This window comes from Gobio gobio, assembly GCF_949357685.1.
Source record: "Gobio gobio genome assembly, chromosome: 21".
In the NCBI taxonomy this organism is placed as follows: Eukaryota; Metazoa; Chordata; class Actinopteri; order Cypriniformes; family Gobionidae; genus Gobio; species Gobio gobio.
In genome coordinates, this window is record NC_137117.1 from 30,165,106 (window position 1) to 30,178,182 (window position 13,077).

Consider the following 13,077-nt stretch of genomic DNA (forward strand, 5'->3'; position numbering starts at 1 on the left):
CACAAGTTTCCCCTCGTCTCAATCCTCCAGTGTCTGACGTCATTCAGTATCACCTCTGCCTGCCAATCGTGCTTTATCTCAGAATACTATCAGTCGAATTATTACTTACAAACACGTTTGTATATTGAGAAAATTGTTTGTTTTGTTTAGCTAATGCCCTACAGATTTATCTATTTTTAATCCGCGTCTTAAACATGTTTGATAAACATTTAAACGGGGCTATTTATTTATTTGAATGAGTTCCAGAATATAAAATACAACGTGTTTTGTTTTAATCATCGTTCGTTACATGTTAATGGCAGTTAATTTACGTTTTCTCGCGTCTTTAAATTCGCATAGGCCTTAAAATATAAAATATAGGCATATATAAGCCTACATGTAGCCTACATCCCGTTCTGCAATAAGGCAAGTTCATCTTTAGAAACATAAATAATTCACATATAGGCTACTGACATTTAACAACACTAGAGATGTCAATAACATACAGACAAACACACTTAAAACACTTGGCATTGCGCGTGGCCGTTCATGCAGAACAGAATTTACAGTTCTTCTCTGCATCATTAAGTGCTTTGGTTGTCTGTCAAAGGGCTGTGTGTGGCAGTCTGGGGATCTTTCACAATAATCCAATGGATAGTTGATAAATAGATTCCAAAAAACTGTAGCTAATTTTAATAACAAAACAAAAAAAAACTAACTCAATAATTCAATTTTTACTTCAGCCTATTTTTTTATTTTATGTTTGTGATGATGTGCCAAACTCTGGAGCACAAACAATTGTTTATATTCAATCAACCGATTTACTCTTAAGCAACGACGTCTTGGATTAAATGAAACGCCTTAGAGGTAACGGGGGATTTATTTGTAGCCTCGCAGGTTCCCCAGTGATCAAACAGTCGCTGGCTCTCTCACTTCTCACTGCAGACAGTGTGTGTGTGTGTGTGTGTGTGTGTGTGTGTGTGTGTGTGTGTGTGTGTGTGTGTGTGTGTGTGTGTGTGTGTGTGTGTGTGTGCACGCGCGCGCTCAATTGTCCCCTCCACGCGCTTGTGGCGCGAGCAATGAGATCACAGGTCCCAACATCACTATTAATCTCATTATCAGCGGCCTGTCGAGGAGACTGATTGGCGACCACCTTTCTGAGATGGATGAATTTTCAACAGTTGGTTACTTGAATGTATCACTTAATACGCCTATGCCAGAAGCATACACATTATTCGATATTTTTGAGCCATTTGCTTTGTGAATCATTCCACTTAATAATCTAAAACGAGCGGCATGAATTTTGTATCACCCAAATTGTTATTTGAATCATGGGCGGTTTTATTTGAGAATTTATTATTGAGCTTTACAATAGCTCATTATTATATTTATTTACATCTTTAAAACTCTAATAGCCTATTTTTTATCCGAAAAAAAGGAGGGGGTGATAGCTCAAACAATACCGCTAAGATAACAATATTTCCAACTGAGTATAATGAGTGTGATTATTGTTGTATCATCATACTAAGCTGTCGCTCGTATCTCTTATCTCTCTACAGGTTTATAGAGAACACATCCAGATTTATCGGGTCATAAAATCGAGCTTTACGTTCTCGCACAGACTGCGAGGTTATTTTACCTATACTGCAACATTTTCATTTTACAATAAAGTAAAAAACTAAATCCCAAGCCATTGCAGTATCGCAACAAAAACACGCAGCCTATATTAATACAATGAACTAATAGCCTACTTCTATTTGAAACGTTTCAAAATGATTTTAAATTTGTAAAATGCTGTTTTATGTGACTTTTCCATTGCGTGTAGGCACATTTTGTTTGAATTTGTGCCTTTCCAACTGCTTTTAACGTCTTTTAAAAGTTAACTTTCATCGACTAAAAACAATCGTTTAAAATACAGTGGACTCAGCAAATATAGATCTTCAGGTATAGGAGAACACCCCTCCTCCGCGAAACACCATCTAGTCTATCCCTCTCATTCTTCTCCTCCTCCATGGGTCCTACCTTTGGAGTGCGTCACGTGGTTCTGCTCTTACAAATAACTCGCAGTAAAGTAGAGAGCAAATCAGTGAACAGTTATATTAGGCATTATCTGCAGCAGCAGCAGCTATACCTCCAGATACAGACACAGTGACAACTCCAAACGCAGAGAGGACAACTACAAGCTTTTCTCGTGAATCGCCTTTTCGCTGAAGTTTGAATTCTGGGCTCAAATCAAGAAGCAAGAAGAGAGTGGGAACTTCAACAGCGACATTCAATCAAGTCACTTGGAAAAGAGGGTTCCTGGCTTTATCACTAGCCGTCCTTATCTGGTGAGATAATACAACGAGAGCTCATGGATGAAATTGTATAAGCCCTTTGCTTACAGCTATCAACGTTTTTTATGTAATCTGCGTTTTCAATGATAAAATATAGATGTTGGAGAGATTACAGCGCAGCTTGATTCGATCCCCGCGGATGATTTAATGGGTTCGGTATAGTGTTTTCCCAGGATATCTGAGACTGCTGCTGATAATTATTTATATCCCTAAGTAAAGATATGAAGTAATTAATGTCATTTTAGTCTATTAAATACAAATAAGATACAGATAACCGAAAAATCACGACAATTATACCGGTTTGTCCATCTTGACTGTAGCAATAGCCTGTTTATAGCCTATTTGTTTTCTTCAGATTTTGATTGTCTATAGCCAAACGCATTAAAGCATCGTTCAAATGTTTGTGTGAGTGGAAAATATAAGAATGTATGTAGGCCTATTCGTTCAGTAATTATAGATTAAAAACTATTATCATTGTTTTATATATAATCTAATACTGAGAAAATAATTCGATTTTGTTTGTTTTTTGTCACCAGGAGTGAATTCCTTTTTACTGAGGCCGCTGTTCAAGAAACAGTTGCATTGGAGATTTTGGACGTTATCGTGGCTTTTACTACAATCTGGGCGAATTTCAAGATTTCATAATCTGAAAGGATAGCGTAGTCATTGGATACAATATGTATTCGAGCCTGGCTTTATCTTCCAACCCGTCCCCCTACGGACACGATTCCGGGAACTACATCCATCCGTCCGCGAGCTCACCTGTGTACGTGCCCACCACCCGCGTACCTGCCATGCTCCAGACCTTGCCCTACCTACAGACATGTGAGTCCACCCACCAGGCCCATGGGCTCGGCAGTCACCACGCCTGGGCACAGACGGGCACGGAGAATTCCTCTTTCAACCCGGGCAGCCCTCATCCTCCACCCGGTTTCTCTTATTCGCACAGCCCGCCGGTAAGCAGCAGCACCGGCAGGGACGCCGCGTACCAGAATCCGCTGGTGTTGAGCAACAGCGGCCGGGCAGATCAATATGGAAGTGCCCTGGTGCGCTCCGTCGGTGGCTCCTACTCCAGCCCGTACGCGGCCTACATGAGCCCGGAGATGGCAACCTCATGGACGCCAGGGCCATTCGATGGCGGCATGATCGGTCTTCATGGACGCCAGGGAAGTCTACCGGGAAGGAGTTCCAGTTTAGGTAAAGTGGAACTCGTTTTCTCTTTGATGGGTCATGTAAATATATACACTAAAATAACAAAACCTTTACGATAATTCTGTCTGCAACCTCTTTATTAAACACACTCAACATTTGTGAGTAGGCAATCCTTTTGCACAAGTGCACGTTAAAGTTAATTCTACTATATTACATTTGGGTCGTTAGTTTGGCAATAGTTTAAAATCAATCTTTCAAGTCAGCAGGCAAAAATGGTTGGAATGGAGGGGGTTTCGTTTGATGCTGTGATCTCACAATTTATAGCAGCGGCGTTGAAGGTTATTTATTGCTGTCTTGGTGTTTATGTTAGACCATCGTTGTTAGAAGCCTAGAATAGCAGTTAGTTTGGGCTTGGCTACGCAGTCACATCGCAAAATCTAATCAAAACAAAACGTGATCTTATTCCACTAATACACATCCTTTAATGGGCAATGCAATCACTTTAATTTAAATGATAATTTAATTCCCTGCTCGTCTGTCCACATGTGGATTGATGAAAGGGGCCCGTGCACACCTCATAATTGTGAGAACTATCCAAGCTACTGTCACCTTGATCAAACTTTTCTAAACAGACCATTACAGTCAGATACACATTTACCGGCCGTACCCTTTGAAGCTCGGGGCTTTAGGTGGACACATTTTCTTTGATAGTCCATAAAACGTCGCATTTTGTTCTACAAATGTGGACGATTTATTCGGGCGTATAAGGCTCGGGCGTTTGATATTGAGCACTTGCGTATTTTGATGTTTCGTTACACAAATGTTTAATACACGTATCTGCATTTTATATTACAGCAATCCATCAGAAAGACCAAACAACTTATGCGATTACATTTAAACAAACAAACAAAATAATAATAAATGACAACACAATAGGCCTAGGCTATTACAAAGATTATTAATACGCACGTCTTATTTGAAATAAATTGTTGGAGGGCGTCACGTGTCAGATCTTGATTGATTGGTGACCCCTGGATCTTTAACACTGATAAGAGCCCCATTGACATTCCGCTCTCCTGAGGCCCCTCGTGCCTCGTCAGTCGCCCTAATAGACACTCAGTGACCCTGGATATGCTCATATTAATCCATTCTTCATTCCGTCTAGAGTTTTGTCACATTCCATACCGCTGATGTTCAAGAAAACTGGTGGCTCTCACCTAAGGGTCTATTTGCATCCATCCAAAGTGCTGAGTTCTTCCAGGGCTTTAACAACGAAACACTACATTAGGTCTTTTCTTGAAATATCAATACATTTAATTCATTTTTTTTTTTGGCCTATTTTCATTTTTTTTTTTTTCATTTAATTAATTTCCTTGCTCTGTTAGCAAACATGATAATTTTGAATGTGAAAAGAATAGTTAGTTAAATATCCTCCCTCTTTATATTTGGATTTTAGTGGACATGTTGTTGTGGTTATTCGTCAAATCTAGTTACAGTGAACCCTGTTACTTTTTTGAAAGACTTCAATATATTTCACAATGTTTGTTTTTAGTTTGAGATGGCACAACACTTAGAATAAAGATTTGTGTGCGTGTGAAATGTATTTTATTTTTACTATAAAAAAATTGAAACGGCCCATTTAAACATACGCATATTACTTTAGATGTCTGATTTCTGATCAGTACCAGCTTAAAGCTACACTTTTTGACATTCACCTGATTGATTTTGCGAAGCATTCTAGTTTTTATCAATTTAAGGTTAGACTATTCGTATTTGCCTTAGAGAAATTAGACAGGACGTAATTACAGAAATGACAACATTGAAAATATCACATCCCTTCATTTAAACGTTAACGATTAAGTTTCGCGCTTTATTTTATGATTTTAACGAACATTGGCCTCTCATAAATCACTTTGAACCTAGAAGAAAACCTTGGGAAATGAATTAAACACTAACTGTGTCCTTTCAGACATGCTGGAAGAGATGCCGTGTGAAGGGCGTGAGTGTGTGAACTGCGGCTCCATCTCGACGCCGCTGTGGAGGAGAGACGGGACCGGCCATTACCTGTGCAATGCGTGCGGCCTCTACCACAAGATGAACGGCATCAACCGACCTCTAATCAAACCACAGAAACGCCTGGTAAATGCCCACTTGTTAATTATGGTTAGTTAATAGTTTTTAAGTTTTACATGGCCTTGTCCTTATTCAAACAAACACGTCAGAAGAGCAAATGAACACGTGCAGATGTTACCTTAAACGGTTTTCACCTGACCTGCTGACCCTTAAAAATCACTTTCTTTGGTTAGACCTAAAATAGCCAGATTGATTCAGTCATTGTAAATTAAATAAGTCGATTTAAGTTTCATTTTATTTTATTTTATTGCGAATAGGCTATAGTACAACATACCCTGATGTCAATATCTAAACACTTTTTTGCATGTTTTCTACCTTGCTGATACTATTACAATATAGTCTCACAAAATGAAATTATTTTTGCTTAAATAGGCTATATTCATGTTAGCAGGAATATATTTAAGCAATATATATTGCAGGAGTAGTGGGTGATCTCAGGGTCAGTACTGGAGAAGGCCAATTGAGCAAAGCCTTCACTGCTGTCCTTTTTCCCAGGACTCTCTCTCTCTCTCATTCTTTTTTACTCTCTCACACACAATTCTCTCACTCGTCTCTACCTCTCTGTTTTCATTTTTGCTTTCATGACCTTGTCCTTGGGTCGGTCTGTTTTTAGCCCAAGCAGCGCAAAACTCAAAACAACACCGAACTTCATGGAGCACTTGAGCAGTTTCATTCTTGCTCTAGAAGAATATGAATAATGTGTGCCAGTAAAATCCTTATTTGAGTCCTGGTCACAGAGTTCTCGTCCATTTCTTCTACTTTTTTCACCACAGTTTGCTTGCATTTTAAATAAATGTTGTTTACGTGTTTACACTAACTTAGCTACTGCATTATATTTTTAACAGCTAAATATTTTTTTTTATTACAACATATACCACCAAAGGATCATGAGAAAAATAAATAGTAATCTTTTGGGGCGGGTGGACATTTTATCTCTCCCAGCTCTTTTCGAGCAAGCTCACCTCTGGTATATTTAATATCTTTATTTCTTTCATTCCCTCTCTCAAAAGTCTCTCTTTAACTCAGGAAAATTCAGTCAAAGTTTGCCAAATTAACCACCTTCCCAACTATTTGTCTCTGCAGCAAAGCACGTCACGACGAGCAGGTCTGTGTTGCACTAACTGTCATACCAGTACAACCACACTGTGGAGGAGAAATGCAGAAGGAGAGCCCGTCTGCAATGCCTGCGGACTGTACATGAAGCTCCACGGGGTGAGTGTGTGATTGAGTCCATGGGAGGGTGCACGCTGTGTGCATGTTAGTTTGTCTGTGCAAATCTGCAGTCCACGTGATGTAGAGGTCATAGGTGTGTTTTATCGGAAGAGAATGAGAATGAAGAGAGGAAGGGGAGTTGCTTAAATAAGCTTTGTTCTGTAAACTAGCAATTCTCTCACTGACCAAAATGACTCCCACAAGAGAAAGAATATATGTAATCTAGTTACAACTGCATTTTTTTAACAACAAGACCCATATTCCCAACTGAGTTCAATCACCATTGTAATGGCCTTCATCCACTTTTGAAAAATAAAGTTTTTTTTGTAATTTCATAGAAGAACCATTTTTGGTTTCCCACATAACCTTTCCTAGGTTCTTCAGATTATTAAAATGTTCTTTACACTAAGAAAGAAATGGTTCTTGTTCACTGAAAGGTTCTTTTTTGGAACCTTAAATGGATCTTTTTTTGACTTTGCTGCGAAAATCCTCCTTTGGAACCTTTAAGAGTGTTGATTTCAAATGAAAGTTCACGTAAACTGAAAATCCTGTCATCATTTACTAGCCCTCGTGTTGTTCCAAACCTGTATGTTCAATCACCATTAAATTGGCCTTCATACACTTTTGAAAAATAAAGTTGTTTTTGCAGCGATACCTTAGAAGAAAACATTTTGGATTCCCAAAGAACCCTTCAATGATCAGTTCTTAAAAGAACCATTTTTTCTTAGTGTGAAGAACAAAATTGGACCTTTTTCCACTTTTGCGCAATGAAAAGGTTCTATGAATGTTCTTCATGGAACCATTGATGCCAGTTACGAACCTTTATTTTTTTAGTGTGACTGAATCACCAACTAATTTTTAACTCTTTGTAACTCTTGATTGGTTAATGAGTAACCCGTTGTTAATTTAGATTCTTTTTTCCTTTATTCTTGTTTTAGGTACCAAGGCCATTAGCAATGAAGAAAGAAAGCATTCAGACAAGGAAACGCAAACCAAAGATGCCCAAAACCAAAGCATCCTCAGGTAAGAGTTGAGAAAAGCATTTTAAAAGAGACATTTTTGAAAACGATTTTTAGACAAAAGCAGACATGAGTAATTTGGATGAAAGTGTGGGAGTGAGTGAGTCAGAGAATGTGTGGAGAGAAATATGGGGTGAGCGAAAGAGTAAAGGGAGGGGAAAGGGAGTAAAAGAGAGAGAGAGAGAGCAGTAACAGCACTTTTTTTCTGTTTTCAATGGATATTCGGTGCGTGTGCGGCACCAGTGCAAACACGAACGGATGTTTGACGCCATTAATTGTCATTTGCAATAACCAGCATGTCAAGTTTGCTGTTCTTTTATTGTGTCTGTCATTCACAATTTGTTCTATTTGTCTTCAGGGTCAACAGTGTCTGGCGCTACGTCTCCCACTTCATTGCCTGTGTCAGAAAACGCCTCTACAATAAAGAGCGAACCCAATATCGCAGCTTCTCCGTACGCGGGCCAAACTGTTGTCTCAGTCACACAGGTATATGTACTCACGTGATTGATAGGATTGTGTTTTTTCTTTGAAGATGTTACGTCAATGAAAGCCAGTTATTAAATATGGGTTGGCTAAATGATTGATTTGAGAGTTCAAGTTCACTCTTAAAAATAAACATTCTTTATTGGCATCAATGGCTCCATGAAGAATCTTTAACATCCATAGAACCTTTCCATTGCACAAAAGGTTCTTCAGATTATTATGAAGAAAAAATGGTTCTTTTAAAGGGATAGTTCACCCAAAAATGAAAATTACCCCATAATTTACTCATCCTCAAGCTATCCTAGGTGTATATGACATTCTTCTTTCAGACGAATACAATCATGTTATATTAAAAATGTCAATCGAAAACCCATCGATTCACTTCAGAAGGCCTTTATTAACCCCCCAGAGCCGTGTGGAGCACTTTTATAATGGATGGATGCACTTTTTGGTCTTCAAATTTTGGGCTGCCATTGAAAGCTTAGAAGTGCCAGGACATTTTTTATATAACTCTGATTGTATTGGTCTGAAAGAAGATTGTCATATACACCTAGGATGGCTTGAGGGAGAGTAAATGGGGTAATTTTCATTTTTGGGTGAACTATCCGTTTAAGAACTGGTCACTGAAAGGTTCTTCATGGAACCTAAAATGGATCTTTTTTGACGTTGAGTGTCGATTTTCACGTAAACTGAAAATTCTGTCATCATTTACTAGCCATTGTGTCGTTCCAAACCTGTATAACTTTCTTTCTTCTGTGAAACACAAAAGCTATTTTCAACAATAGTTTAGCTGTTTTGTCCGTGCAACGAAAGTCAGTGTTGTCCAAAACAACATTATCGACTTAAATGCGCCAACATTATTGACATTTATTTTTTTGTTCCACAGAAGAAAGTAAGTCATGCAGGTTTAGAATGAGATCAAAATTCTGTCATCATTTACTATAGATAACCCACCTACTGCAAAGCTCGATTTGGCTGCTAACAACATTTCAACTAACAGTGTTTCTCTTTTTTTTAAGACATCGACACATTTGGACAGTGCCAGTTCAGCACATGTGGACATCAAATATGAGGACTACACGTACACCCCGACGTCAATCGCCCCACAGAATTCTTGGTGTGCGCTTTCCCAAGCATGAACTGACACCTACTACCTTCTCTAAACCTCTCCAGTGCATTCTGGAAGAAAAGACTTTTAACAAGATCTACCTAATAGAACATTTACACAAATGTAGACAGACGAAGCTTAGGAACGCAAGATGGACTGTAATTTGTGCTACTTTGCCTCGTTGATTTATCGTGGCATATCTGAGAGTGTGATGTCACGGCTGATTCATGCAATTCCATCAAAATACGGCGGACGACAAGCAGCGACTCAGCAACAGTTCACAAGTTCCTTAAGCAATGATCGGTAGGACAAAAAAACATGCTTTTTATGGCTTATGAACATGTTTCATGGCTTAGATGTTAATAATTAACTTTTAAGATACATTATTTATGTTGAGATAAGGATGGTGGAGGCGCACAAGTCTCTCCCATAATTCCACGTATCCTTCAGGGAATGCGTCTTTATGGTCGCTATGACTTTAGAGCGCATACTTTCCCTGGATGAGGCTTTTAAAAGTTTCCTTGTTGTCTTTGCTGATTCCAGACTCTGTTAATGCTCTATTGTATTCCTCTGATGATCCGAAGTGCAATGACCCTCACTTTTATAGCAAATTTTGAAGAGGCACACATTTATTTTAATTGTTCGAAATTTTGTGTTTTGTTTTGTCAGAATATGTTAACCTAAATTTATTTGCTGTATTTTGTTGATATATATTGGAATTATATCATTGTTTTATTGCATATAAAATTGCCAAACATTTTCTTTGTGTCTGCCCTTGTTTGTAGAAATGTTTTAATTCTCCTTAAAGGGATTGTTCACCCAAAAAAATTCATCATTTATGCACCCTCACTTTCTTCCAAACCTGTATGAATTTCTTTCTTCTGTTGAACACAAAAGAAGATATTTTATCTTTTCACTTTTGAGTGAATTATCCCTTTACATTTTGTGGGTTTTAAACAATAATTTATGGAAATAAGTTAAAATATACACTCTAAAAGAAAAAGGTTCTATATGGCACCAAAAATGGTTCTTCGTCGTAATCATAGAGGAACCACTTTTGGTGCTATATAGCACAATATCTTAACATGTTCTGTATATGGTAGCGGTGCTATATAGCACCATAGTTAGCGGTGCTTTATAGCACCTTAGTCAAAGAAGCGGTGAAGAACCTCTGAAGAACCACTGAAGCACCAAAATTGGTGCTATATAGCACTTAAAAAGGTTCCCCTATGATTACGAGCCAAGAACCATTTTTGGTGCCATAAACACAACAAAATGAAGAGAAAAAAAAGAGACAAGTTGAAAATCTCTCTGGAAGTATCTTCTTGGTGGTTGATGGTCAGACAGGCAAAAGTTTATTATTATATTTTTATTATAACAAGGGACCATATCACTCTAAAAAAAAAAAGGTTCTATATGGCACCAAACATGGTTCTTGGCTTGTAATCATAGGGGAACCTTTTTTTGTTCTATATACACCAATTTTGGTGCTTCAGTGGTTCTTCAGCGGTTCTTCAGAGGTGCTATATAGCACTTTAGTCAAAGAACCGCTGAAGAACCACTGAAGCACCAAAATTGGTGCTATATAGCACTAAAAAAGGTTCCCCTATGATTACGAGCCAAGAACCATTTTTGGTGCCTTAAAGAACCTTTTTTTTTAGAGTGTAGGGTGATTTCCATTTATATTTATATTTGTGTTTTCAGTGTCCACAAACTGTTCTGTGAACTTTAAACTGATCTAACAACACAATCTTATGGCAATTCGTAACATTTTGCTGAATTAATTTCATATGAATTCGTTCAATCTTATTCGTATGTTTCTGTACACTCTAAAAAAAAAGGTTCCATATGGCACCAAAAATGGTTCTTGGCTCGTAATCATAGAGGAACCTTTTTTAGTGCTATATAGCACCAATTTTGGTGCTTCAGTGGTTCTTCAGCAGTTCTTCAGAGGTTCATCACCGGTTCTTCAGAGGTTCTTCACCGGTTCTTTGACTAAGGTGCTATAAAGCACCTCTGAAAAACCGCTGAAGAACCACTGAAGCACCAAAATTGGTGCTATATAGCACTAAAAAAGGCTCCCCTATGATTACGAGCCTTTTTTTTTAGAGTGTATGATCTGTTTACGCCCCAATGCCAGTTAGGTTTAGGGGTGGGCCTTCATGCTTATTGTTTTTCTAAAAACTGTATGTTTTCATATGAATCACATCGTAATCAATACTTACATTTTCCCATGAGATCCCACATTGTTTGACTTGATTATCTCTCAGAATATTTGAAGGTTTGTACTATTTTTGTGCTTCATTCCCACAGAAAAAATGACCAAAAGTCCCATTGAACCTGACTTGGTTTGTTTTCAAAGGAAGTTTGTTAATTTTTAAAACGTACTGATTTTATAATGCCAAGACGTAGGCCATACAAGAATTGTATATGAACGCTTTGATGTTTATGACTTTATATAGTTCTTTTGTGTAACCTGTATCCTCCTAGGTGTTGCTGAGTGTTTGCCTGAATGACTCTCGGTGTCTGAGCGTACCTCTCTCCGCAGAGTGTTGGCGATCAAAGGTTGCGTTCCAGCTTGGCTTTATGGTGCTAAGGTTTTGGGTTGGGCTAGAACATGTTGGCTCTAGGCAGGCGCGTCAGCATGTAGCCCACCCGCTTTACAGCCCCATGGCGACAGAGAGGCACCGCCATCCACCTTTATTGCTATTGGCCAAATTAGCTTGCGTTATCTCGTGGTGTCTTAGTTTGTTGCCCAGGTGATGAGGTGCAGGGTCAAGAAACTGTTGCATCAGGTTCATAACCTCAACCTCATAAGTAATGCTTTATAAGCAATATTTCATTGACTGTTTTTATACACCCATGCCATCATCACATCACACAACTGGCTGAATAATTGTCTCTTCTGAAATGAGGTTCTCTTCAAACGAGATTCATCAGAGGGGCAAGCGATAGGCAAACCAGGCCAACAAAACCCCCAAACTGTGTCTGATATTGACATTAAAACAAGTGACAAGCACTGCTTGTTCAAATTGCTTAGTTAAAATAAGCTAAAGCAACACAATTGCCATACATTTTGTCGTAACTTAATTTGATTGTGTTCAATCTACTTAAATTTTTAAAAGTTTACTTAATCCGTTTGTGTTGGGATTACATGAACGATCTGTGTGGCATTAACTGAAACTGGGCGGTGCTTGTTATTTCCCAGCATGCTTTGCATATGGCTGAATCAAGAGAGAGTAAATGTTGAAATTAAGTGTTATTTTATTAGTTTCGAATAAGATGAGAAATCGGGGAGACTTGATAGTGTGTAATAGTGTTTAATGTTCAATTATGTTGGAATCAGAATCATTTAAATTACAGTGTGTTACCATTGTGGAGAATTTGCTTAGGCGGTTTTTAGTATTTCATAACTGCTTTGCTGAAGGTGCATTTAATGCTTAGCATTTAAAATGCTAATGTGTGTTATTTCTAGCTAAAAATGTGTTGTAACAGTCTTGTAATTCAGTTGTTTGACACTAAAATGTATGACATTGAATTGGATGAATGAATATATGAAATTGAATGCCTGAATCATGCCAGGGAGCCATATAAAACTCAATTGGGTCACTTAAAATGACTTCATTCCATGATGTTGAAGCTACATCAACAAATT

General features: G+C 38.2%; 1 protein-coding gene across 2 annotated transcripts; it reads left to right on the plus strand.

Annotated features, from left to right (window-relative positions):
• Positions 1 to 1,246: 1,246 nt before the first annotated feature.
• On the plus strand, positions 1,247 to 10,182 carry gata5 (GATA binding protein 5). Of its 2 annotated transcripts, none has more exons than XM_079802136.1 (7): positions 1,247 to 2,309; positions 2,852 to 3,512; positions 5,437 to 5,606; positions 6,684 to 6,812; positions 7,751 to 7,835; positions 8,190 to 8,317; positions 9,334 to 10,182. In XM_079802136.1, exons 2-7 carry the CDS (start codon positions 2,993 to 2,995, stop codon positions 9,451 to 9,453), a joined length of 1,152 nt encoding a protein of 383 aa, XP_079658262.1. In that variant the 5' UTR covers positions 1,247 to 2,309; positions 2,852 to 2,992; the 3' UTR covers positions 9,454 to 10,182. The 2 variants fall into 2 exon arrangements, with proteins under 2 accessions (XP_079658262.1, XP_079658261.1); XM_079802135.1 differs by having other exon boundaries at positions 2,045 to 2,309; positions 5,437 to 5,630.
• Positions 10,183 to 13,077: the final 2,895 nt, after the last annotated feature.

Coding starts and splice junctions, on each gene's coding strand:
- gata5 (XM_079802135.1), top strand. CDS start 2,993: ATGTATTCGAGCCTGGCTTTATCTTCCAACCCGTCCCCCTACGGACAC. Junction 3,513..5,436: donor GGGAAGGAGTTCCAGTTTAG/GTAAAGTGGAAC, acceptor GTGTCCTTTCAG/ACATGCTGGAAGAGATGCCG. Junction 8,318..9,333: donor CTGTTGTCTCAGTCACACAG/GTATATGTACTC, acceptor CTTTTTTTTAAG/ACATCGACACATTTGGACAG.